The following is a 26,764-nucleotide window of genomic DNA, read 5'->3' on the forward strand; positions in this document are numbered from 1 at the left end:
TACATACAAAGTGTGAGGAGCTGAAGGACAATTGTGATTCACAACACATTTTTCCAGCTTTTATTTTCAGTACTCTGCATTAGGGGTTATAATATGGACAAGTTTTTGTTAAGAAATGTATAATCAAAACATAGTTTATAAAAGTGTATAGTAAACATTACATATATACTACAAAAAGTAAGAACTTTAAATTAAAACTTGTTAAAAGCAATTATTTCTAAACTAGCTGTAATGAAGGTTCAGGTTTCCATTTTGTATACTATTTTCAGGTATAACTAAAATATACAGTTGTCCTCTGGTCTAGTTTTATCACATTACTCCTAAATCAATTCAGTGACTTTATATTTCACTAACTATCAGTACTCCCAGTAAAATACGTTCACACAGAGCTTTGAATAGTTGAATATAACACAATTGTATATGGAAATACTAGCTAATGAATTAATACAAAGGTTACAATACAAGAGTAACAATCTTAACATAATAAATGCACTAAACTTTTACAAAGTTATCCGTTTGTGTTTTTTTGTGTGTGTGTGTGAAACAGAAGTGTCCAGTCTGAGTTGAGGGAAGACAGACACATCACTCAAAAGGCAAACATGTCAGCAATAATCCTTAATCTTCCTTAAACTTCATACTGCAATCAAAACACACATAGCATCTCCCTGTTTATTGTACAAGGGAAACTTTAGGAAGTACAGTCAATTTAAAGTGCCAAAGAGTCCTTCATCCTTGAATCCATGTCAATTATACATACCGTTGAAGTCGGAAGTTTACATACACCTTAGCCAAATACATTTAAACTCAGTTTTTCACAATTCCTGACATTTAATCCAAGTAAAAATTCCCTGTTTTAGGTCAGTTAGGATCCCCACTTTATTTTAAGAATGTAAATTGTGAGAATAATAGTAGAGAGAATGATTTATTTCAGCTTTTATTTATTTCATCACATTCCCAGTGGGTCAGAAGTTAGTATTTGGTAGCATTGCCTTTCAATTGTTTAACTCAGGTCAAACCTTTCGGGTAGCCTTCCACAAGCTTCCCACAATAAGTTGGGTGAATTTTGGCCCATTCCTCCTGACAGAGCTGGTGTAACGGAGTCAGGTTTGTAGGCGTCCTTGCTCACACAAACCTTTTCAGTTCTACCCACAAATGTTCTATAGGATTGAGGTCAGAGCTTTGTGATGGCCACTCCAATACCTTGACTTTGTTGTCCTTAAGACATTTTGCCACAACTTTGGAAGTATGCTTGGGGTCATTGTCCATTTGGAAGACCCATTCGCGACCAAGCTTTAACTTCCTGACTGATGTCTTGAGATGTTGCTTCAATATATCGACATAATTTTCCATCCTCATGATGTTATCTATTTTGTGAAGCACCCCCACAACATGATGCTACCACCCCCATGCTTCATGGTTGGGATGGTGTTCTTCGGCTTGCAAGCCTCCCCCTTTTTCCTCCAAACATAATGATGATCATTATGGCCAAACAGTTCTATTTTTGTTTCATCAGACCAGAGGACATTTCTCCAATAAGTACGATCTTTGTCCCTATGTACAGTTGCAAACCAAAGTCTGGATTTTTTATGGCGGTTTTGGAGCAATGGCTTCTTCCTTGCCGATGTCGATATAGGACTCGTTTTACTGTAGATATAGATACTTTTGTACCTGTTTCCTCCAGCATCTTCACAAGGTCCTTTGCTGTTGTTCTGGGATTGATTTGCACTTTTCGCACCAAAGTACATTCATCTCTAGGAGACAACGCGTCTCCTTTCTGAGCAGTATGACGGCTGTGTGGTCCCATGGTGTTTATACTTGCATACTATTGTTTGTACAGATGAACATGGCGTTTGGATATTGCTCCCAAGGATGAACCAGACTTGTGGAGGTCTACAATTTTTTTTCTGAGGTCTTGGCTGATTTCTTTTGATTTTCCCATGATGTCAAGCAAAGAGGCACTGAGTTTGGTAGGCCTTGAAATACATCCACAGGTACACCTCCAATTGACTCAAATGATTTCAACTATCAGAAGCTTCTAAAGCCATGACACAATTTTCTGGAATTTTCCAAGCTATCTAAAGGCACAGTCAACTTAGTGTATGTAAACTTCTGACCCACTGGAATTGTGATAGAGTGAATTATAAGTGAAATAATCTGTCTGTAAAAAATTGTTGGAAAATTGACTTGTGTCTTGCACAAAGTAGATGTCCTAACCGACTGGGCCAAAACTATAGTTTGTTAACAAGAAATTTGTGGAGTGGTTGAAAAATGAGTTTTAATGACTCCAACCTAAGTGTATGTAAACTTATAGACTTCAACTGTACATGATACATGGTCTGGAGTAAGTGTAAGGACAAGGGGTGGTTACAACACATCTCCTAAACGGAGAGATCCTAAAGCATACTATTATGATTTATAAAAGCCATACCGTGAATTATACAGTCAGATGTATAATTATGATACATGTTAAAACCAAATGCAGGCACCGGCCCAACAATATACATTTCTTTATTTTTTTATCCATGTTTTTTATATCATCTATAAGCGCTTGCTGGCTAGGAGCAGTGTTTAAAATATTGGGGCCAAGAGCCATTTTGAAATAATGGGAGGAATACAGAACTGTTATGTCAGACAGTAGCAACCCATTAAGAGCATTGTCGTCATCTGCAGAATAATACAAGTTTGAAGCTCATCTTCGTGCTGCCAGAAACACACAAGCTTGAAAACGATTAGAGCCTCACAAGAGAGCAATACACCCTTAGGTCAGTTCTATATGACTACATTCACCACGAAAACTCAATCTTTACAATGTAAAATGTCAAAGTACATCTCAACTCTTCAATCCAACATATTGCGCGCATTTGTTTAAAATCCACGAGTTACTCTTCAATATCTTTTATACTGTATGACACAACAAAAGCCGCAAGCAAAGGCTTCACTGAAGATTAACAGATGAGATGTTACGATGTGCAGCAGTCAAAAAGGAACAATCCCAAAACATTAATATTGACTTTTTTTATACCAGTAATCCTGGTGTACCGTTGCAGGCAGAAGGGTTGTTGTACACTAGCAAAAGCCAACGAGTGAATGCAGTAAAGCACAGCTAACTGATTGGATGGGTGAAGATTTTGCAACCTGTATCCTAACCAGTGTAGATAGTGTCCATGTCAAGTCCACTTTTTCCCCTTGTCTGGGGTCGCATTGCCTTGTGCGTCTAAACCAAATAACCTGCTCTATCACAGTCTATAACTAAGGGGGGATGGTGGTGAATGAGAAGGAGGGTGAGGAAGAGTTTTGGCACCTCCAGAACCTTGGCATTTCAATGCTTCCCCTTTCCCCACCCCCACCCATACTTTGTATAGATATGGGTCTGAGGCAGAGCCAAGAGGGTGGCACTGGTAGCAGCCACAGACACATTGGTGCGCACAGGTCGCGCTGAGCTGCCCCAATGCAACTTCATGTGGTGACGCAGGTTGGAATTGCTGGAGAAGCGCTTGTCGCACTGCTGGCAGGAGAAGGGTTTCTCCTTGGTGTGGATGCGCCGGTGGATCATGAGCTGGGTGGACACACGGAAGGACTTTCCGCACTCCGGGCACTCGTAGCGCTTGGTCTCCGTATGGATGCGCCGGTGGTTCTTGAGGGCGTTCAGATTGTGAAACTCCTTTTGACAGGAGGTGCAGAGATAAACGCCTGTCTTGTGAATGGTCTTGTGGTTGAGGAGGGAGCTAGCGTGACGGTAAGCACGGCCACACTGGTCACAGACGTGCGATTTGGCCCCCACACCAATTACCGGTTTACCTGAAAATGTAAACGTTGAACTTGTATTAAACCACACCTCCAGAAACCTTGGCTTTTCAATGTATATCACAGCGGCACTTTCCCTTCCCCCACATATAGAAATGGGCTTGAGCGCATACCCAGGAAACTGGAAGGAGCTGAGCCGCTCCAGTGCAACTTCATGTGGTGGTGTAGGTTGGACTTGCTGGAGAAACGTTTGGCGCATGGCTGGCAGGAGAAGGGCTTCTCCTGGGTGTGAATGCGCTGGTGGACGATGAGTTGGCTAGGAGCACGAAAAACCTTTCCACAATCTGAGCACCGGTGGCGTTTGACCTCAGTGTGGATGCGCCGATGGGTCTTGAGAGCCATCAGGTTGGAGAACTCCTTCTGACAAGAGCTGCAGAAATAGGCACCTGTCTTGTGGACGTTCTTGTGGTTCTGGAGGGATCCGGCATGGCGGTAACCACGGCCGCACTGGTCACAGACATGCGATTTGGGTGGTCTCCCTGCGCCAATTGGTGGATGACCTGAAAATGTAAAAATGTAGGAATTGTGTCATGCCATAATTCTAATATTTCGTTTGTATAAACATTCATGCTGGCTTCACATGATCGGGGAAAATGGGGAAACTGGGAAGCCATAAACCCGATATGGTTGTGTTCAAGTTCTGTTGAAGTTGGAACAATTCTTAATGAAGTAAGCTAGCTTGCTTAACATCAACAATATGGTCGGACTAGCTACATTATACATAAGGTTGTAATTATCAAAAACATATTTGTTGTCAAAGGTAAAAGGTCAGTGGTGAAACGTCACAACTTGGGTAACAAAAATGTCTCTGTACTTGTAATTTCGACTTGGACAGTCCTTCAAGTGAAATTTCCCACTGGGAACTAATGGGAAAGCTGCATTCGAAACAGCTTCATCAATAATTCTTCAACAATTAAAGGTGCATTCCGTAACATTTCCACATAGATCTTAATATAACGGTACGCAGCAAGATACTATTAATTGAGACAAAATCAAAAAGAACTGTCAGAGTGGCACGTCATGGCTACCCTCAGTTTATACAAAATGCAGCGTCTTCTTGATTCAATATTGGTTCTACTTTTCAGAAGTTGAAAAGCCCAACAATATTGCGTCGACAAAATAATATTTTGGACTTATTTCATACTCTTCAAAATCAGAGAGGGAGTCAGAAATATCACTGAAATGTTACAGATAGCACCTTTAACAATAAATGGTTTTTCGGGCAAATCACCTGAGCCTTTTCAATACACAATCAAACCATTGGGCAAATCAAATCGGCCTTCCCTCCACTGATGGCGTACTGAGCTTGGAGTCAAACCGTGAGGCGACATGTGTTGGAAATGTCATTCTCCCACTGTACACTGCAGGTATATGTGTTATTTATGCATTTCCACTAGCAACCAGTATTTCATTTGGTCGTTTACAAAGCTTTGTAACTGTACCTTTGAATTTGGTGGAAGAATATGTTGTCTCAATTTGGGAACAAATGTATAGCTACAGTTAATTATATTCAACACGGGTGGATCTTTATTAAGCACAAACTATCATGCATATATAAAAGACGAAATGTACATGAAAACAAAACAAATATGGAACAGGTCAGAGTTACATGTGTAAGATTATGGGCGAGAGATGTGTATCTTCAATATCTGGGCGAGTTTCATATTCATGGTGACAAATACACAAACATTGGGAGACAGCAATATTGCAATGTTGATTCTACAACCCTTAGGACAATTTACTCAAAAAACTATTTCATTTGGTTTCTCAATACTTTAGTGTTCCTTAATCAACCCAGACAAAAATATTTTATTTCGTTAATTTGAGCAGCCACTTGTTAGTTTAGCATATTAATCTAAGAGCTTATAGGACTCAATTGAACATCCAAAAACACACTTCACCACCACGCAGACACTCCATCCAACGTGTATAGTGACCACACTCTTGAACAACATGTAATAGAAATGCACTGTGGTTGCTTGACGTTGGCATCAGCTCAACAGATTCCATATGAACACTGTGTGTTAGCGTGCTAAGCTAACTAGCGGCAAATATGCACACTCAGACTTGACTGGGTTGATAAAAAATGTTTTAAAAAACCTACGTGGAAAAATTAGGTTGGTCTAAACATCAGCTAAGTGGAAAATCTAAAGAAAGGAGTTTGAGGATATTCTTCTTCCAAGGATGAAAGAACTCTAAACCCATTTGGTTGATTATAAAATAACCACATTGTAAACTCAATATTATTGTGATTATGTGTTGCATAAAATAAACAAATATTCTAGCATCAAGATAATGGAATGCATTCAAAGATTGTACCTTAAAGGTTACATATAGGTGCATTAGTGTCCATTTTCTGTTTTAATTGTTGACTAACATGAGCAAATGACTGAAAATGACAAGAGGTCAAATCCTCTAGGGCTGTGTTTATACAGGGAGCCTTATGCCAATCTTTTTCTCCACTAATAGCCATTTTATCTCATATAGATCAGCTCTGAATAAGATCTGATGTGAAAAGATCTGATGTGATTGATGATATTTTTTTCCACTAAATGTTATTTTGACCAATGGGCTGTCTGTGTACACAGCCTAGGTGTATGATGAGGGCACCAGCCTTTCTAAAGGCAACAAGGTAAATAACATGATCAAACTTCATCTGCAGTCTACATCATTTGCTTAAAAATCTGCAATTGTATACCCCCCTTCCTTACATATCCTCAAACAGGTAAATTATTTGGCCCCTCAACTAGACACATTTTAATTTGACCAATTCACTGAAGTGAAAATGTTCAAGCCAGGTCTTTAACAAGGTCGCGTTAGCCCAGGTTGATTTCACCTTCACAGGTTAAAAATGGCCTGAGAAAACAAGTTGATTATTAAAACACAACACTTTCAAAAGTACATTAAAAGCGTGGAGTTAAAGGACAATTGATTCACCACTATGTTCTTCACTTGTTTTCCAGCTATTTATTTTCAGTACTCAGCATTAGGGGTTATAATATGGACAGGTTTTGTTAAGAAATGAATTATGAAAACATAGTTTATAAAAGTCTGTAGTAGGCATTACATACATGTATGAAACAAAAAGTTAGAACTGAAAATTATTCATTATAGTTGTTCAAACCAAATCCTTTCTAATCTAACCGTAATGATGGTTGGAAGTGTCCACTTTTAACCAATTCTGGAGAAAACGCAAGAGTTCAATTAAAATATAGTTCGTTGTCCTGTGGTCTAGTTAGCACATTGCTCTTAAAAATCACTTCACTGTCACTTTATATTTCACTTACTAGCACCAGCGCTCCCAGTAAAAGGTGTTCACACAGAGCTTTGAATAGTCAAAACGCAATTAAATAAAAGAAATACTAATAAATACAAGGGTTACGATTAAAGGTGTAACAAAAACTTAAGAGAATGAGGACTGAGCGCACAAACAATTCACAAAGTCATCCCTTTTGAGTGTGAGCTTTTTGTGAAACAAAAGGAAGTCCAGTCTGACTTGAGGGGAGACGGTCACAACATCACTTCAGAAATAATTCCTTAATCTTTGTACTGCAATCAAAAACACACATTATACAAGTTCCCCGTTTATTGTACAAGGGACTTTTCTTTTTTTTAACCATAACAAATTGAGACAACATGGAGGAGTACTGTAACAAGTGTTCTTTGGGAGTCCTTCATACTTGACTCCATGTCAATTATACATACAGGATGAATAGTCAGGGGTAAGTGTAAGGAAAGGGGGTGGTTACAACACAGCTCCTAAACAGAGATCCTAAGACTAGCGTTTTCCATTACAGGTGTTAATATAAATAAATGCATTCTACAATGATCTGTTTTATAAAAGTCGAACTGTAAATAATACAGTCAGAAGTACGATTACGATACAGGATAAAACCAAATGCCGGCATGGGCCTAACAATATACATTTTCTTTCCTTTTTTTCCTTTTTTTTCCTTTTTTTAAAACCACAACTTATTGTCTATACATGTTTACTAGTTAGGCGCAGTGTTTAAAATATGGGTGCCCAGAAACATTTTTTTTTTTTATATTAGGAGGAATACACAAATGTGATGCCAGAAAGAAGCAACTGATAAAGAGCATTGCTGTCATCTGCAGAATAATAAGGTTTGAAGCTCATCTTCGTGCTGCAAGAAACACACAAGTTAGAAAACGATTAGAACCTCACAAGAGAGCAATACACCCTCAGGTCAGTTCTATATTACAGAAATGTGACATCTCCATCCACTGCATTAATTCACCGTTAAAACTACATTTTTACAATGCCAAAGTACATCTCCACTCTTGGTTCCAACATATTGCTCACCTCAGAGATACTGTTTGAAATAAAAAATGTCTTACTGTTTAAGATGTTTTGTAGAACAGGACAAAGGCCGCATGCAAAGGCTTTATCCAAAATCAACAGATATGGAATGAGATGTCATGATGTGCAATGCATTCAAACTGCAAAGATGCCACAAAGAAAACCTTAACATTGGTCAAATTCATCAATGTGGTTGACTTGGTGAGCTTCACGCCACACTCTTGGCATGGCATAAGGATGTTCTTCCTAATGTGCCAGGTTTGCTGTAACTTTGACACTGGGGCTTAACTGTCAATAAAACACAGAGAAATCTACAATCATCTACTGTGCAACATGCAACAGGGGCTATGACAACAGTATATCATTAAGGTTTCTAAAGGGCCGAACAGAGAAGTCTAGCACGCATCCTACACTGAGTGAGCAGTAATCCTTGTGTACCATTACAGGCGAATGGGTTCTTGTCCCCTAGCAAAGGCCATCGAGTGAATGCAAGCAAGAGTAGCCATGCTGGTTGCGATGAAGCGGATGGGGGAAGCTTTTGCCACCAGACTGTCTTAACCAGTGTAGATGTCATCCATGCCAAGTCAGTCCTCTCCCCCTCCACCCTCCCTGGTCTCAGGTTGCATGCAGGGCCTGGGTCTCTAAAACACATCATCTGCTCTGTGAAAATCTACAGATATAAACCTCACACTATACAACAAGAGCGAGATGGTGGTGAATGAGAAGGAAGGGGACTAAGAGTTTTGGTACCTCTAAAACCTTGGCATTTCAATGCATCTCACACTAGCACCCCCACCCCCCACCCATACTTATAGAAATGGGCCTGAGGGCATACCCAAGAAGCTGGCAGCGCCCATGGCCATGGTGGGGGGCGCTGAGCTGCTCCAGTGCACCTTCTGATGGTGGCGCAGGTTGGACTTGCTGGAGAAGCGCTTGTCGCATTGCTGGCAGGAAAAGGGCTTTTCCTTGGTGTGGATGCGCCTGTGGCAGATGAGCTGGGTGGACACACGGAAGGACTTTCCGCAGTCGGGGCACTGGAAACGTTTGGGCTCAGTGTGAATACGCCGGTGGTTCTTGAGGGACATCAGGTTGGGAAACTCCTTCTGACAGGAGTTACAGAAGTAGGCGCCTGTTTTGTGACTGTTTTTGTGGTTGAGGAGGGAGCTGGCGTGGAGGTAGCCGCGGCCGCACTGGTTGCAGACGTGCGACTTGGTCCCCGTCGCCCCACGGCTCCTGCTGCCACTGGGGCCTTGGAAGGACAGGGAGTTCATTTTGGGTAGTCCATTAGGGACCAGTCCTTGGGCCTGCAACAGCGTGAGATCCAGGCCGGAGTCCCAGTTAAGGCCTGAGCTCCCGCCCCCGGATGTGCCCCCAGAGGCTCCCCCAGCCCTGGCCTGTTTCTGCTGGGGGGGCCTGGGGGCTTGGCCATGGGAGATCTCCTGGTGGAGCCGGAAGCTGGCCTGGCTGGGGAAGCTGCGCTGGCAGGGGCCACAAGTTAGCTCCCTCTCCTTTAGGTGGACGCGACGGTGGCTGTTGAGCTGGGAGGAGACACGGAAAGCCTTGCCGCATTCTGGGCAGCGGTGACGCCGAATCTCTGAATGGATGCGCCGGTGGTTCTTGAGGGCCAGGAGGTTGGAATAGGTCTTGAGGCACACAGCACAGTGGTAAATGCCGACGGTGTGGGTGTTTTTGTGGTTGAGGAGGGAGCTGGCATGGGCGTAGGAGCGGCCACACTGGTCACATCTGTGGAGAGAGAATAGAAGAAGAAGAAATTAGTAACTGCTTGCGGTCCATTTTTTACTAATCTAACAAAACTAATTGGCTGGTTACCACTTTTCCATTAGATAAAACTTATATCTCAAAATAATTTGTACAGGTATATGATCTGGAATCCGGCTTAAAGCTTTGGAGATGACTAAGTGGTTTACCATGTCCTGCAAGAAGAAATAGTCAATTTATACACATAGTAAAAAGGGGGACACATTTCGGTGGAAACAAGGGGGGGAAAAAATATGGATCGTCATTAAATTTGTTTTCAATTATTTGATTGAGAGTCTTAGAAGGTATGTGTGGCTCCCTGCACTGCACATTTGGATACAACAATTCCATCCCACTTTCAAAGTTATTGAAATGATTCTGACTTTCTTATTGGCTGCAACTGTGGTGAAATATGGTGGCTTAGTGCAGATTGCCCCACCCCCATAAATTAACTAAATGACAACAAAGCATGTGCAGTGTAGCAAGCTCCAAATACTTACTGTGGATCTAAGGGTAGACCTATGCTCTTTATCAATGTAGTCTTTACAGTAATATCAGCAACAACAAAAAAACAAACATACAAGAACCTTTTCACTTCTATGGTCTTTTACCATTTTAACCAGCTTTTGTGCCTTGACTTTGTCAAACAAAGAAACCCACTAAACTAGGTTTACACTACCAACAACCTAAAATGTACAATGTACCTATTAAAAGAGACAGGGAAGGCACAAACAAAGGAGCACTACAATTCATAACAAGTACAAGGAACACACAAATCATAAATCTTACTTATTATACTATGTCAGCTAGTTTGAATTGATATCAATTAATGGCAGTATTCTTTGTAAAAGCAGAAAATAAAACATCCAACTGAACAATCAAATCAAGTCTGATTCATAGTAGCCTAGGAAACGAATGTATATCTAACTGAAAGCAAACAGGGTGACTTATCTGGTCTCCACTAATCAATCTGTCCAAACTTCAGAAATATCCGAATTCCGGTGCACGTATGGTCCCAAGGAAGCCGGATTGGAGATCATATACCTGTAATAGACATGTAGAAACCTATGATCTTCACTATTTTCACTTCAAGAATCACAAACAACAGACGAAAACTCACGTGTACCGGCACTCTTCTCCCCCTGTCGTGCTTGCAGTGGCCATCCTCCTGCCCTCCTTGCCTACCTGGTTCTCCCCGCAGCGGTGCCTCGCCAGGCCTGACCTCCCCTGGAAGCTCTTCCCGCAGCTGGTGCAGCCAAAGCGTGTGTGGCCCTCCTCGTGGACCTTCTGGTGATTGCGGAGGAATCTGGCTAGCCGGAATGCTTTCCCACAGTGGTGGCAGATGTGCCTCTTCTTCTGCGTGTGAATGCGCATGTGGTTGCGCAGGGCCATGTAGTTGGAGTACGGCTTGTCGCAGTAGGTGCAAGTAAAGGTGCCCGTCTTGTGTGTGTGCTTGTGGTTCAGCAAGCTGCTGGCATGTTTGTAAGAGCAGTTGCAGATGTCACAGCTGTAGGGGCGTTCATCTGGCACAAGGTCAGCCCCATCGATGCTAAGGCTTGAGCTGTTGAGGGAGGCAGAGGACGAAGGGAGCTGCTGAGCAGGGCAGTCATGTGCAGCCAGCTGGTCTGCAGTAGCGAAACCCTCACAGCACCCATCACACTCGTAATCCATTTGAGCAACAGCACCTGCAGCCCCCTTGCAGAGCTGTGCAGAGTGGTGGGTGGTCAGCTGCTTTTGGGTACGGAATCCTTTGCCGCACTCCTGGCAAGTGTGCTTCTTGAGGGCAAAATGAAGACGCAGATGGTTTTTCATGGCCAGGCGGTTCGGGTAAGTGGAGTTGCAGACATTGCAGTGATACTCGCCAATTTTGTGAAGATTCTTGTGATTGGCCAAGCTACCTGCATGACGATAGCTCCGCCCACACTCATCACAGGCGAAGGGTCGTCGTCCCCCTTCTTGTAGATCAAAATTCTGAGCCCTTGAAGTGCCAGCCTCTGAGTAGGGTTGCTTGAAGCCTTGTTGTTGCTGTCCATACTTGACTTCCCCCATGCCAGGGTTCTGGGATTTGGACGATTCTCCTCTCATGGCCTGCATGCCAGAGGGTCCTCCTTGATACCTTCCATTGCCTAGTTTTGCGAGCTGGGCGTGAGCCTTTGCTCGGTGTTCTTCATGGAGCCGAAGGTGGTTTTCCAGCTGCTTCTGGATCTTGAAGGCCTTCCCACACTCCTCACACTTGTGCCTGCAAAAAAAAATGTAGGACCAAATTAAAGATGAGTTAGGGAAAAGGAGTGCTTACCAAATCCTATTCCACGATCTGCCAGCCACTTAACTCGCTCCTAACATCATGAGTGGACAAGCCTACTGGCTGAATGGGCACTGGCTACGTTTAGTAATGATGATAAAAGCACATTTGGGGAAAGTTATTTACCATTCAAGTAAAGCCATCGTTTCGGAATCGGGTGCCACTTGGGGACCGCTTCTCCCTGTGCCAGCGGCAGCCTTGCTGTAGCAAGCCAATAAAGGGAAATCACCAGTCAGAAATACATTTTACGTTTAGAATGGATTCAAAAATGTCATGGCCTGGCCATTTCTTGGGTTCCTAGGGGTTGCTTAAGGGGAGTTTTGTTTTTAAATTAGCTTTACAGATTGGACTGTAGCACAGAGTAGACTCTTACATTAAAATGACAATGTTGTTAGTTTTTCAGCTGTGCCGCTGTACAGTGAGGGAAAAGCGGTGTGTTTTCTTCAACAAATCGAATGCCTATTTTTTTTTTACATCAATGCGGAGGCCCTTCAACAGGCAAATTGATTATTCTTACTCATCTAGTATTATTACAATGAAAAATACCACATCCCATTATTTCAGAGAAAATAAAAACCAATCTATGGAAGAGATATTGTACAATCCAGATTTTAGTGTAAACTGTCCTATTGATGTCAACTGGAAATTTGGACCAAATTCAGCTATGCAAACAGATGTTATTAATACGCCCACAAAGACAAACAAGTCTCAAACAAGTCTCAATCAAACAAAAGCTTACCTTTTTAAATCAAAGTGGGTCCTCTGGTGGTTCTTGAGGGCCAGCAGGTTATAGTAGCGCTTCTGGCAGACAAGGCATCTGAAGACTCCGGTCTTGTGAGATTTCTTGTGGTTGAGCAGGGAGCAAGGGTGCCTGTAGCCCCTTCCACACTGGTCACATTTGTGGGGTCGATCCTCCGAATCTGGCATCTGTTGTCTGCGGTCCTGTCCTCCCATATCACGACTGCCCCCAGGTCCTCCAACTCCGCCGCCACCAACTCCGTCTCCGCCAGTCATCCCTTTAGCGCCATTCAATCCTTCTTTGCTCAGCACTCCTCCTCTTCCCTTTCCAGGACACAGGTGAGTAATCAGGTGATGGCGATCAGCAAAGAACATGCCACAGTCAACGCAAATGTGATTCCTCCCATCACCATCCATTTTGCCATTAGTATTGGCGGGATCGGCCCCCATGCTCTGCGCTGCTGCATCTGACCTTTGTGGCCCATGAATCAGTTGGTGGTTTAACAGGTCTTGCTTTCTGGAGAAGCTCTGGCCACATGTGCTGCAGATAATCCTCCAGTCTGCCTCACCGTTAGGAGAAAGTGCCGAAGTCCCAGGCCCTGTGGGATTGTTAGCATGACTGCGCAGATGGCTCCTCAGAGCTCTGAGGCTGGCATAATGGTTTCCACACACCGAGCACTGGTACACTTCACCATCATCATCATCTTCTTTATTCATCCTTTTCCCCCCTCCTTGGGCATGGGACTGAGAACCATACTGAGAGCGCTGTCCATTGCTCTCTTTCACATTTCCTCCACCTGAAGGGAGCGCAGCGCCTCCAGGACTGTTGTAGCCACTCATGTTTCCCATGAATCCATTGGACATCCCCTGGTTCTGTCGCCGTTGGGGGCACATGTGAGACTTGATGCCAGAGATGTCTCCATACATTTCTCCACAGTCAGTGCACATGTGTCTATCAGCCTGGCGGTGGTTCTGGGGAAGAGGGGAGTGCCCAGAGTTGCTCTGGGCAAGGGAGCCATCAAATCGATCATGGAACTCCAGTGAATCCAAACCACTGCTGTGTCCACCATCAGGTACAAAGTGAGCAGCGTCACCAAGATTTCCAGGGAGGGAGATAGGGGTGGTTGCGCCACTCCCCTCCTGCACATAACTATTCTGAGAGTCAAGTGTCAGGGGTTCAGAGGAGAGCCAGTCGCCTTCAGTGTTGAGGGACGATTGGTTGGATGTTCTTCCCTTATGGCTGCGGAGGTGGCTATGCAAGGCTGCCAAGTGCGGATACTGCTTGCAGCAGATGGTACACTGGTAGAGGCCAGTCTGGTGGGAGCGCTTGTGGTTGACCAGGCTTCCAGCATGGCGGTAGCTTTTCCCACAATCCTGACACTTGAAACGACGTTCGCCATCATCAGAAGAAGATTGCACTCTCTCTCCAGATGGTGATGGGTTAGAGTTAGAGCCAATCCCATCAGTGTTCAGGATACCATCCTGACCATGGGAGCCTGGGTGGGGGTCATGGGTCAGGTAATGAACTTTGAGGCTCTCCAGATCAGGATGCCCAGCCCCACAGTATGCACAAGTGTAAATGGGATTATTAACAGGAGGTCCAAGCATTGGGTCAAAGGGGCCACGTTTATCATTTGGCAAAGGAGGAAGCGGCAGAGGGTCACCCAGGGCAGGTGTGTATGCTGGGGAGCGGACAGTGCTGAGATTGTGCGCCATTATCCCAGGGAAACTACGGGAAAGACCCAGTGAAGAGGAGGCTGCATTATGCAACAGGATGTGCTCCTGGAAGTCACTTTTGTTGGGTAAAGCTACCTGGCACAGGTGGCAGAAGCAGTTAGCTGCATCATCGGTTTGGGGAGCAGACGAACGCGGATCAGTCACAGAGTCATGTATGTTGTTAACCATCGATGCTCCAGGAGTCTTAAACTTTGAGTGGGTTCGCTCATGACCATTGAGAGCAGCCAGGTTGTTGAACTGCTTGTAACAGACGGTGCACTTGAACGCTCCTTCCTGATGACATTTCTTGTGATTAACCAGGCTCCCATGGTGGCGGTAGGTCCTATCACACTGATCGCATTTGAATGGACGATCCCAGGCATCATCGGTTACAGGTGACTTCTTATGATCATCTGGGTCATGTGACATCACACCATGACCCATTCCACTGTTGTTCAGGTGACTGCGGGCAAAGCCATCAGACAGGTCCTGTGCAAGACCATAGTTCCTCTCATCATGTCCGTCTTCGGCGCCTTCGTCACCGCCGTCTTCCTCTGCCTGGGCACTGCTTGGGGATAGGGTGTGGATACGGAGATGGTTCTTCAGAGCCACAGCATTGGGCAGGGTTCTGGTGCAGACTGGGCACTGAAAGGAACCCACTTCATGGGATTTCTTATGGTTGGCCAGGCTGCCAGCATGCTTATAGATGCGGCCACATTGCTCACACTCAAACCTGCCATTTTCTTCTTGCTGGTAGTGAGCCTTCATGTGTTCTAATAGACTAGGGGTACTGGGGCAAACCATATCACACTCTTTACAGGGGAAACCCTTGACACGGCTCATATCATGCATTGCCATAGTAGGCGTATACATTTAAGGAAGGGGTATTCAAATCTCAAGATAATAAACAAAGTAGACAAGGGTAAAATAGAGGCTTAGCTCTTGGACTCTGTGGCGTCAGCCATTTTCTTCCCAGAGCTGAAGAAAGTCTTCTCTTCTCAGCCATTCAATACCACCCCGTCAGGGCAGCACCGGAAGGATCTGGACACAGAGCAGGCACTGGAAGAGCACTGTTGAAATTGGAAAAACAAAAGGAGGCATTAAATAATTTTGAAGAGACTCAAACCAGAAACGATTATACATACTGAACGTCTAGCCATTTGCACTGTCAACGTGGAAAGGTTATCTATTCTATACTGCAAGAAATATGACAAAGAACACCTTCATTGGAATAATAATAGTCTGGAAAAAGCAAACCAGTTGAAAATCCACCGCATCAGTCATTCAGACCAATAAAATGTTTCCAACATTGAAACTACCCATCTATCAAGGGTGCTGGGCAGGGTAAATCAAGCATACCTACATGTAAGAGCAGGAACACACACAGGATTGTTTACCTTATGCCACCCGAGAGTAATTTGCACTTCTGAACACAGTGTCGGCAGTAAATCTCACAGCAAAGACATTGAAGTCATCAGTCACAAATCCTTAAAATACTACAAACCAGAAGAAGGCAGTAGCGTTGTTTGGCAACGCATGTCTGGCTTAGTTTATGGTCTAGATTCCAACATTAGCTAGCTAGCTAGCTGCGCTGATGTTGCTATTTTGTAGAATGGCCAGTATCAACTAGATAACTACCTAACAAGATGATGAAGAAACAATTAAATTCACTCTACATAATCCCAGTGTCAGCACATAGCCAAATGTTTAGCACAATATAGCTAGCTAGCTAAGGACACTGCATTAGCGCGGCAGCTAACACAGGAAGCTGTTTCATGGAAGCTAATCCATTGTGATAACATCAATACATCAATACTAGCTATAGTAGTTAGCTAGCTTGGAGGAAGTATTTAGTGTTGTGTGCATTGCATCTGTGCACTTAGCTAGCTACCATCCCATAACCTAATTGCATATGAAGTGTCACTGGCTTATCCGTGGATAGAGAGAAAATGCCATTTTTGTCACTCGTTGGCTCCCCCACGTGGGGCATTGTGCTCTCTGATTGGCTCAATGCCAAGTGAAATTTTATTGGTCACATACACGTGTTTAGCTGATGTAATTGCGGGTGTAGTGAAACACTCGTGCTCCTAGTTCCAACAGTGCCGAAATATCTAACCATTTGACAACATATACCCAAATACACACAAATCTAAGTAAAGGAATGGGAATAAGAATATATAAATATATGGATGAGCAATGTCAGAGCAGCACAGACTAAGATACAGTAGAATAGTATAGAATACAGTATGTTCATAGGAGATGAGTAATGCAAGATATGTAAACATTATTAAAGTGACTAGTGTTTCATTTATTAAAGTGGCCAATGATGTGTGTATAGGCAGCAGCCTCTGTGTTAGTGATGGCTATTTAACAGTCCGATGACCTTGAGATTGAAAATAGCTTCTGTCTCTCGGTCCCAGCTTTGATGCACTTGTACAGACCTCACCTTCTGGATGAGAGCAGGGTGAACAGGCAGTGGTTCTGGTGGTTGTTGTCCTTGATGATCATTTTGGCCTTCCAATGACATGCTGTAGGTGTCCTGCCCAAGGTGATGCTTCGTGCAGGCCGCACCACCCTCTGGAGACCCAAGGTTGTGTGTGGTTCAGTTGCCATAACAGGCAGCGATAACCCCCGACAGGATGCTCTCAATTGTGCATCTGTAAAAGTTTGAAGGTTTAAGGTGACGAGCCACATTTCTTCAGCCTCCTAAGGTTGAAGAGGCGCTGTTGCGCCTTCACCACACTGTGTGGGTGGACCATTTCAGTTTGTCCGTGAAGTGTACGCCGAGGAACTTAACGTCCCACCGTCTCCAGTGCTGTCCCGTCGATGTGACCAGGGGGTGCTCCCTCTGCGTTTTCCTGAAGTCCACGAGCATCTCCTTTGTTTTGCTGAAGTTGAGTGAGAGGTTATTTTCCTGGCACCACTCCCAGAGCCCTCACCTCCTCCCTGTAGGCTGTCTCGTCATTGTTGGTAATCAAGCCTGCTACTATTTGTCTGCAAATTTGATGATTGAATTGGATACGTGCTTGGCCACGCAGTCATGGGTAAAGAGGGAGTACAGGAGGGGGCTGAGCACACACCTTTGTGGGGCCCCAGTGTTGAGGATCAGTGAAGGTGTTGTTTCCTACCTTCAACACCTGGGGGCGCCCCGTCAAAAAGTTCAGGACCCTATGGCACCGGGCGGGGTTGAGACCCAGGGCCCCAAGCATATTGATGAGCTTGGAGGGTACAATGGTGTTGAATGCTGAGCTATAGTCAATAACCAGCATTCTTAAATAGGTATTCATTCCTCTTGTCCAGATGAGGTAGGGCAGTGTGCAGTGCGATGGCGATTGCATCGTCTGTTGACTTATTGGGGCGGTAAGCAAATTGAAGTGGGTCTAGGGGGACAGGTAAGGTCGAGGTGATGTGATCCTTGACTAGTCTCTCAAAGCACTTCATGATGACAGAAGTGAGTGCTACAGGGCAATAGTCATTTAGTTCAGTTACCTTTGCATTCTTGGGTACAGGAACAATGGTGGCCATCTTGAAGCATGTGGGGACAGCAGATTGGGAGAGGGTGAGATTGAATATGTCCGTAAACTGACCAGCCAGCTGGTATGCGCATCTCTGATGACGCGACTAGAGATGCCGTCTGGGCCGGCAGCCTTGCAAGGGTTAACAAGTTTAAAATGTCTTACGTTGGCCACGGAGAGCCCACAGTCCTTAGTAGTGGGCCGCGCCGGTGGCACCGCGTTATCCTCAAAGCAGGCAAAAAAACGTGTTTAGCTTGTCTGGAAGCAAGACGGTGACTGCGACGTGGCTGGTTTTCCTTTTGTAGTCTGTGATTATCTATAGACCCTGCCACATACAGTACGTCTGAGCCATTGAATTACGACTCACTTTGTCTCTATACTGATGTTTTGCCTGTTTGATTGCCTTGCAGAGGGAAAAGACTACTCAGCTTTTATTCTGCCATATTCCCAGTCACCTTGCCATGGTTAAATGCAGTGGTTCGCACTTTCAGTTTTGTGCGAATGTTGTCATCCATCCACGGTTTCTGGTTAGGATAGGTTTTAAAAGTTTTTGGCCACTGACGAGCACTGCGATTCTACAAGTAGAAACGGCATGCCCATCGCTACCAGGTCGGCACGCAGCCGGTACCACTTTTGTTCTTGCAAGAGAAGGAACGGCCTCCCACTGTGATAAGTACCTATCGGCAGTCTGATTCTCTGCGTTTCATGCTTAATGGTCCTGAAATTGAGGCGATGTCCAGAAACAAAAGCCCAATCCCAAATCGGCCCCTATAAACTTGTGGAGATCTGATAGGTGTACTTTAAGTAACATCGCAATAGTTCTACCTTGTCCTCTGATAGGCCAGGGGGAAGTTTCACCATATTGCTTATACCAATCAAATCCTCTCAGATCTCCAGAAGTGCATTGGGCGAAGGGTTTAAGGTTCAATTTGGGATTGGGCCAACCCCTAGACCAGTGGGACTCTGACCATACGACAGGGTTTTCCAAACTCGGTCCTCTGGACCCCAAGTGGTGCACGTTTTGGTTTTTGCCCGAGCACTACAGAGCTGATTAAAATAATCAACTAATCATCAAGCTTTGATAATTTTAAATCAGCTGTGTGGTGGAAGTGCAAAACCAAAACGTACTTCCCTTGGGTGCCCTAGGACAGAGTTTGGGAAATGCTGCCCTACAGGGTCTGGAGTAGAGGTCGACCGATTATGATTTTTCAACGTCGATACCGATTATTGGAGGACCAAAAAAGCAGATACCGATTAATCGGACGATTTTAAAAATAAATTAATTTAAAAATGGTATTTGTAATAATGACAATTACAGCGATACTGTATTAACACTTATTTTAACTTAATATAATACATCAACATCTATTTAGCCTCAAGTAAATAATGAAACATGTTCAATTTGGTTTAAATAATGCAAGAACAACGTGTTGGAGAAGAACGTAAAAGTGCAATATGTGCTATGTAAGAAAGCTAACATTTCAGTTCCTTGCTCAGAACATGAGAACATATGAAAGCTGGTGGTTCCTTTTAACATGAGTCTTCAATATTCCCAGATAAGAAGTTTTAGGTTGTAGTTATTATAGGAATTATATGACTATTTCCCTCTATACCATTTGTATTTCATTAACCTTTGACTATTGGATGTTCTTGTAGGCACTTTAGTATTGCCAGTGTAACAGTATAGCTTCCATCCCTCTCCTCGCTCCTCCCTGGGCTCGAACTAGCAACACATCGAAGCAGCGTTACCCATGCAGAGCAAGGGAAACAACCACCCCAAGGCTCAGAGCGAGTGAAGTTTGAAACACTATTAGTGCGCGCTAACTAGGCAGCCATTTCACTTCGGTTACACCAACCTCATCTCGGAAGTTGATAGGTTTGAAGTCATAAACAGTGCAATGCTTGACGCACAATGAAGAGCTGCTGGCAAAACGCACGAAAGTGCTGTTTGAATTCATGTTTATGTAACGGATGTGAAACGGCTAGCTTAGTGAGCGGTGCGCGCTAAATAGCATTTCAATCGGTGACATCACTTGCTCTGAGACCTTGTAGTAGTGGTTCCCCTTTCTCTGCAAGGGCCGCGGCTTTTGTGGAGCGATGGGTAACGATGCTTCGTGGGTGACTGTTGTTGATGTGTGCAGAGGGTCCCTGGTTCGCGCCCGGGTATGGACGAGGACGGTATAAAGTTATACTGTTACATTAATGCTGTTGACCCGGATCACTGGTTGCTGCGGAAAAGGAGGAAGGTCAAAAGGGCGGTGAGTGTAACGGACGTGAAACGGCTAGCTTAGTTAGCGGTGCGGGCTAAATAGCGTTTCAATCGGTGACAATAAGTTTAATGCTAGCTAGCAACTTACCTTGGCTTACTGCATTTGCGTAACAGGCTCCATGTGGAGTGCAACGAGAGAGAGAGACAGGTCGTTATTGCGTTGGAATAGTTAACTAAGGTTGCAAGATTGGATCCCCCGAGCTGACAAGGTGAAAATCTGTCTTTCTGCCGCTGAACGAGGCAGTGAACCTACCCGTTCCTAGGCCATCATTGAAAATAAGAATGTGTTCTTAACTGACATGCCTAGTTAAATAAAGAGTAAATAAAGGTGAAAAAAAACAAGATAATAAAATAGTGGCCCAAAAATACCGATTTCCGATTGTTATGAAAACCTGAAATCGGCCCTAATTAAATCGGCCATTCCGATTAAATCGGTCGACCTCTAGTCTGGAGGCTGCTGGTACTTAATTTATTACACACACCTGGTGTCCCAAGTCAAAAATCAGTCCCTGATTAGAGGGGAACATGAAGAAAATTCAGTGGAACTGGCTTTGAAGGTCCAAAGCTTATTAGTTTGAGTACCCTAGACCCTGCTTTTTAAAATGATTTCCCTATAATCAGGGACTGGTTTAGACAATGGTACACCATGTGGGTGCAATTAATTATCAGGTCGAACAGAAAACCAGCAGTAGTCCTGACCTTGGGAGGGTAAAACGTTCATCTCTCTGCCCTAAACACTTGGAGATCTAAGAGGCAATAGTAAAAGCTTTACCTTGCCCTCTGATAGACTTGGTGGAATTTTGACATATTTCCTCCACCTAATCCTCTCAGATCACCACAAGTGTCTAGGTCAGGGGTCAAAAACAGGTGGCCCGCGGGCCAAAAATCCTCCCACCAGTTATTTTGGGGGGGCTAAATTGTGGTCAATTTGTATTTAAAATTATTATGATCCGGCCCCCCGACAATCAGCTCCGCCAAAAACCCTCCAGCTGACTCTAGTTGCCTACCCCTGGTAAGAAGAACAGGCGAAGCGAGGCTCCACTCCTGTCAATTTGTCCACATGAGAATACAGCAATAAGCAGACCAAGTGGGGAGCTTATTTTATCAAATTGAAGTTTCATAATGTTTAGGTTGTTACGAATTTAGTGATAAGTGAAAGAAATTGTATAGTTGTTTGTTTTGAACACGCGTAGCTGCCCTCTCATTGGCTAGAATGTTCCCACCTGATCTTCCCCCTCCCGCCGGCCTTGCCGACAACTCCCACCGTTAGGGCACACAAATTAAAATATTTTTACCTACACAGCCCTGAAAGGCTGGTCGAGAGCCCATCCACATCAGATGAACTACCATTGGTCTATTATACTCAGATCACATTGTGTCATGTTGTGGGCCAAAAGCTCCATCCCACCTGAACAGGCTGAAATTCCAGGATTTTTTAAAACAGCTCTTACACAAAAGGGGCGTTATCATAATTTTCACAATTTCAGTGTGTTATTTTGACCTTTATGGAAACGTGAGATAAAAAAATTATAATTTTGAACTGCACTGCCCTTTTAACATTCAACATGTGCTTTATTGTGGGGTGAAAAAACATGATATCAGTTCACAACCTCTTTGGACACCATAAAGGTTACTTTGGAGTCATTACAACTGTGAATATGCATCGACAAACTTAAAAAAAATACATGTTGTCTTACATTTATAGAATTCAATGCTTTATGTTTTGCCAATATTTGATGAATAGGACATTTGTTCAAATTAGTCTATAGTTTATTTGTACATATGATTTATCATCTACTGACAGTTGTCAGTGTGGATTCAAAGTTTTACTGATTGTATTTAGGCATATGTGCTAACTAAGGACTTGTGTTGTGAGAACCTTTAGACATGGCTTTTGTTTTATTGGATGTGGCACGTTTGCAGCTTGTGTTCGCTTCCGCCAGGCTGACCAATGTGTCAAGTTCTTCCTGAAGGATCTTGGGAACCACACCTATAGTTTGCACATTTACAGCACAAAAGACAATACAAAGGTTTGTGGAATGCCTAATTTCACATTGTGAAAAATCTAAGTTCTGTGATAATTCATCCAAATTTGAGATGTTGGACTAAAATATAAGCTAATGCAAGATTGATATTACAGTTGTACACACAATTCTCATTTTAAAAAATGGATCAAATTCAACATTGGTCCTTTTCAGTAACATAGGCCTAGTATTGACATAGGCCTACCAGTATTTGTTCCTGCAGTCAAGTGACCTCAACAGAATACACTTTATACCCTGCATGGGTTAGTCTTACAGCTCTCCTGTGAAAGTGAAAGCCCCATAACCTCTGGGATGGTACCCTGACCCAATGCTCTGACGACAGGCCATCTGGATGTGCTAGGCTCATCAAGCCAATCAAGATCTGTGTAGCGAAATACTAGATGGGTAGCACTTTGTCTACAGTTTAGGTTGTCTCATCTGTTGTTTACACTTTGAAGCATATTCATTGCTGAGCTGAGCCCAGGTTGGAATAAAGGCATATGTCTATTCAAATGATAACAAACAAAAAAAAAAATCACAATGGGCCCATGGTGTAAAAAGTGACCTGATTTAAATCTCTGGCCTACAGAAGCCATAGTTTCTGTTCTCTTTGGGGAGGAAAATGTAATGTGAATGTGCCCACTTCAGCTCGAGTGGCAATTATCAAACGTGGTGTGAATGATGCAAGTAGAAGAATTATTAAAACGTAAGAATGGGGAGGTGAAGCATAAACAACTTTGGAATACTGACCACTGACTAATTCCCATTTACAACTAAATGCAAACAAAAAAATTACAATGTCTAAGAACTGTCAAATACAAGTATGTAACTAGTTAGCCTAGAAAACAAGCTAAACTCAGTTGATAGCAGAAGAAACTATTTTAAACAGCGAAATCACAACCATCTTTACATTTAACGCGCAAATAGTTGTACATACACCGTTTGCTTTTGCTAATATCTTTACATTTACTTTGAGTGACTCGATGTTTACACGTGCATTGTTTTGGTTGAGAGCTCGGGCGACTTGGGTCTGGAGCTACATTTCAACAAATACAATGTTTTTCTTTCATATTAAGAAGGCCCATGAAACTGTAATTCGGAATAATTTTTACAACGTATAATCTGATTTTGTGGTGGGCGGCGATTCTAACGCGATCCGTGACCTTGGCTTGAATTTTCTACTGAGTTCACACAGCGTAACATTTTCAGGACAAAAGCAGGGCATCTTTACCACCGATCCGCGAGACATTCCGTGCTCTTTTCCATCGGACGACTCCCCAAATTAGGCAACGTCAAGGCCGGAGGACCAGGAAAGCATAAACTATGACATTTTGCTCATAAATGCATAGTTAACTGAAACAACGAATTATTAAAATGTTTATATATAATGCGAATTCGCTTTACACAAAAATTTAAGAGAACGACTAAATTTCCATCAAATTGCTCTCTAAGAAGCTATTTGCAACTAGCTAGCCGCGTTTTAGCTAAGTTAGCTGTGCAAACATTAGCCTTTTAGCTAGGTCAAGTTGTGAAAATAGATTACTTCGGATCATATACATGCATATTAAATGTTATTCTAATACAAGTGTAGCTAAATGTGAGACATTACTTCACCTTAAGGAGCAATTGACCTGGAAAACTAATGTAATAATCTGCAACGACCCGACAAACTAGCTAGCGCGGCCGCCTAGCTAAGTACCCCCCACGATGCTAAAAAAAAATACAAGGAAAACGGAAGTCGTTAACTCTACATTTTGCAAGCTCAAATAAATATAAGATGCACATTCTGCATACATGTATGTATATTCCCTTGTTATCTGCACAGAACATATTATTTCAATTAATGCCGTAGCAAGCCAAATAACCGTGGCACGCAAAGGTTAGCTTGCTGGCTAAAGTGCGCTAGCCTAGAACCAACAAAGATCTCGACAAATACACTCTGGCCCATTGATGGAAAACATATATTTTTTTATACGTTTTACGCACTCGACTTACCCGTTTAATGACGTTCTTTGCACCAGAGCGAATGATGCAGAATCTGAAAAACGCAGCATTTGCGTTCTCATTTAGGAGACTTGTTATTTTTTCAGATCAACAACCGACTTTGGTTCTTCGGTCATTTTTTTCTCCACGGATTCAACATACTTCCTGCTAGCTAGCCGTGTGAAGCGGAGACATACGTACTTTTGCGCGTCATCATGCGCAGAATAACATTTTAGTCTGCATCAAACACCTATATTTTTTAAAAACAGATTACTTGTTTGCATGCTGTACTGTATTTTGCTCTCCAGAAACTGTAACTTGTCCATTTTGCTGATGCGCGCTCAATCATATTGTTAATCCAAATCAGACAAACATCCACAGTTGGTGCAGGCGCTGCTCATAATAGATTCCCGTGAAAACAGCCTTTGCTTCGTGGATCATGAAGGAAATGACATTCCGAGGTCACTATGTCTGTCTATGGTATTGTAAATTACTGTCATTGTTTCTTTCATGGTTTGGGAGTGATAGTTTAATACTCCAAAATGATTTAGTTTATTAGATTGCAACACGGAATTACATTCCGAGGTCACTATGTCTGTCTATGGTATTGTACATTACAGTCATTGTTTCTTTCATGGTTTGGGAGTGATCGTATAATACTCCAAAATGATTTAGTTTATTAGATTGCAACACTTGATAACCTATAGTTGATTTTCTCAGGGTGTCCAATGTGCTTCACTGTGTTCTAATCTGTTTTCTATTAGCCTATTCCCAATTTAGTTTGAAGTGATCCAGATGCAAAAATATTGCTTGTGAAATAGAAATCAAGTGTATCAGTTGACAATTTCACAGCCATCGGATACATTTTATGCCATTGTGTTTGTGAATCTATTAGTATTTCCAAGGCAAATATGTTTCTTGGCACGCAGATGTAACCTTCCTAACCGTCATTCAAAGCTATTGCAATCATTTATGATAGTTCAATAAGTGACATTTCTATTTGATCCATGAGATTTCTGTTTTTGCTTTGAAAATGTATAGTTATCTAGGAGCCTGGAGGTAGTCACCTAACCCTGATTATAGGTCACTGCATTTTAGTAAAATATTTATCATTTGTTTTATTATTATTATTATTATTATTGTATATCATTATCAGTATGACTATTGTATGAATATTTAATAATCTAAACCAGTTATTTTATATACAGTACCAGTCAAAAGTTTGGACACCCCTACTCATTCAAGGGTTTTTCTTTATTTGGACTATTTTCTACATTTTTTTTATTAATAGTGAAGACATCAAAACTATGAAATAACACATATGGACTCATGTAGTAACCAAAAAAGTGTTTAACAAATCAAAATAGATTTTAGATTCTTCAAAGTAGCCACCCTTTGCCTTAATGACACTATTGGCACTCTCTCAGTCAGCTTCATGAGGTAGTCACCTGGAATGCATTTCAATTAACAGGTGTGCCTTGTTAAAAGTGAATGCGTTTGAGCCAATCAATTGTGATAATGTAGGGGTGGTATACGGAAGATATCCCTAATTGGTAAAATACCAAGTCCATATTATGGAAAGAACAGCTCAAATAATCAAAGGGAAACAACAGTCCATCATTACTTTAGGACATGAAGGTCAGTCAATCTGGAAAATTTGTGCAGTTGCAAAAACCATCAAGTGCTATGATGAAACTGGTTCCAATGAGGACCACCACAGGAAAGGAAGACCCAGAGTTACAGTGCCTTGCGAAAGTATTCGGCCCCCTTGAACTTTGCAACCTTTTGCCACATTTCAGGCTTCAAACATAAAGATATAAAACTGTATTTTGTTGTGAAGAATCAACAACAAGTGGGACACAATCATGAAGTGGAAAGATATTTATTGGATATTTCAAACTTTTTTAACAAATCAAAAACTGAAAAACTGGGCGTGCAAAATTATTCAACCCCCTTAAGTTAATACTTTGTAGCGCCACCTTTTGCTGCGATTACAGCTGTAAGTCGCTTGGGGTATGTCTCTATCAGTTTTGCACATCGAGAGACAGACATTTTTTCCCATTCCTCCTTGCAAAACAGCTCGAGCTCAGTGAGGTTGGATGGAGAGCATTTGTGAACAGCAGTTTTCAGTTTTTTCCACAGATTCTCGATTGGATTCAGGTCTGGACTTTGACTTGGCCATTCTAACACCTGGATATGTTTATTTTTGAACCATTCCATTGTAGATTTTGCTTTATGTTTTGGATCATTGTCTTGTTGGAAGACAAATCTCCGTCCCAGTCTCAGGTCTTTTGCAGACTCCATCAGTTTTTCTTCCAGAATGGTCCATCCATT

At 42.8% G+C, this 26,764-nt stretch overlaps 1 protein-coding gene across 5 annotated transcripts; it reads right to left on the reverse strand.

Annotated features, from left to right (window-relative positions):
- Nucleotides 1-46: 46 nt before the first annotated feature.
- Nucleotides 47-24,825, reverse strand: LOC135553980 (zinc finger protein 646-like). 5 transcript variants are annotated; one of them, XM_064985956.1, is made up of 7 exons: nucleotides 24,443-24,824; nucleotides 12,925-15,709; nucleotides 12,312-12,386; nucleotides 11,004-12,122; nucleotides 8,961-9,868; nucleotides 3,918-4,304; nucleotides 47-3,798 (listed from the first exon to the last, which is right to left on the reverse strand). In XM_064985956.1, the coding sequence occupies exons 2-7, from the start codon at nucleotides 15,510-15,512 to the stop codon at nucleotides 3,320-3,322; spliced, it is 5,556 nt and encodes a 1,851-aa protein (XP_064842028.1). In that variant the 5' UTR covers nucleotides 15,513-15,709; nucleotides 24,443-24,824; the 3' UTR covers nucleotides 47-3,319. The 5 variants fall into 5 exon arrangements, 4 of the variants coding, with proteins under 4 accessions (XP_064842028.1, XP_064842029.1, XP_064842030.1 ...); XM_064985957.1 differs by lacking the exon at nucleotides 24,443-24,824 and adding an exon at nucleotides 17,086-18,115; XM_064985958.1 differs by lacking the exon at nucleotides 12,312-12,386 and having other exon boundaries at nucleotides 24,443-24,825.
- Between the last annotated feature and the right edge of the window lie 1,939 nt (nucleotides 24,826-26,764).

The sequence above is a fragment of the Oncorhynchus masou genome, chromosome 14 (assembly GCF_036934945.1).
Source record: "Oncorhynchus masou masou isolate Uvic2021 chromosome 14, UVic_Omas_1.1, whole genome shotgun sequence".
In the NCBI taxonomy this organism is placed as follows: Eukaryota; Metazoa; Chordata; class Actinopteri; order Salmoniformes; family Salmonidae; genus Oncorhynchus; species Oncorhynchus masou.

What these genes read in the sequence shown, in the direction of transcription:
- LOC135553980 (XM_064985956.1), bottom strand. Translation starts at nt 15,512, where the DNA reads ATGTATACGCCTACTATGGCAATGCATGATATGAGCCGTGTCAAGGGT. An exon ending in GGAGAAGAGTGCCGGTACAC is followed by an intron (nt 9,869 to 11,003) that starts GTGAGTTTTCGT and finishes CTCTCTCCACAG; the next exon opens with ATGTGACCAGTGTGGCCGCT. An exon ending in AGCTCCTTCCAGTTTCCTGG is followed by an intron (nt 3,799 to 3,917) that starts GTATGCGCTCAA and finishes TTACATTTTCAG; the next exon opens with GTAAACCGGTAATTGGTGTG.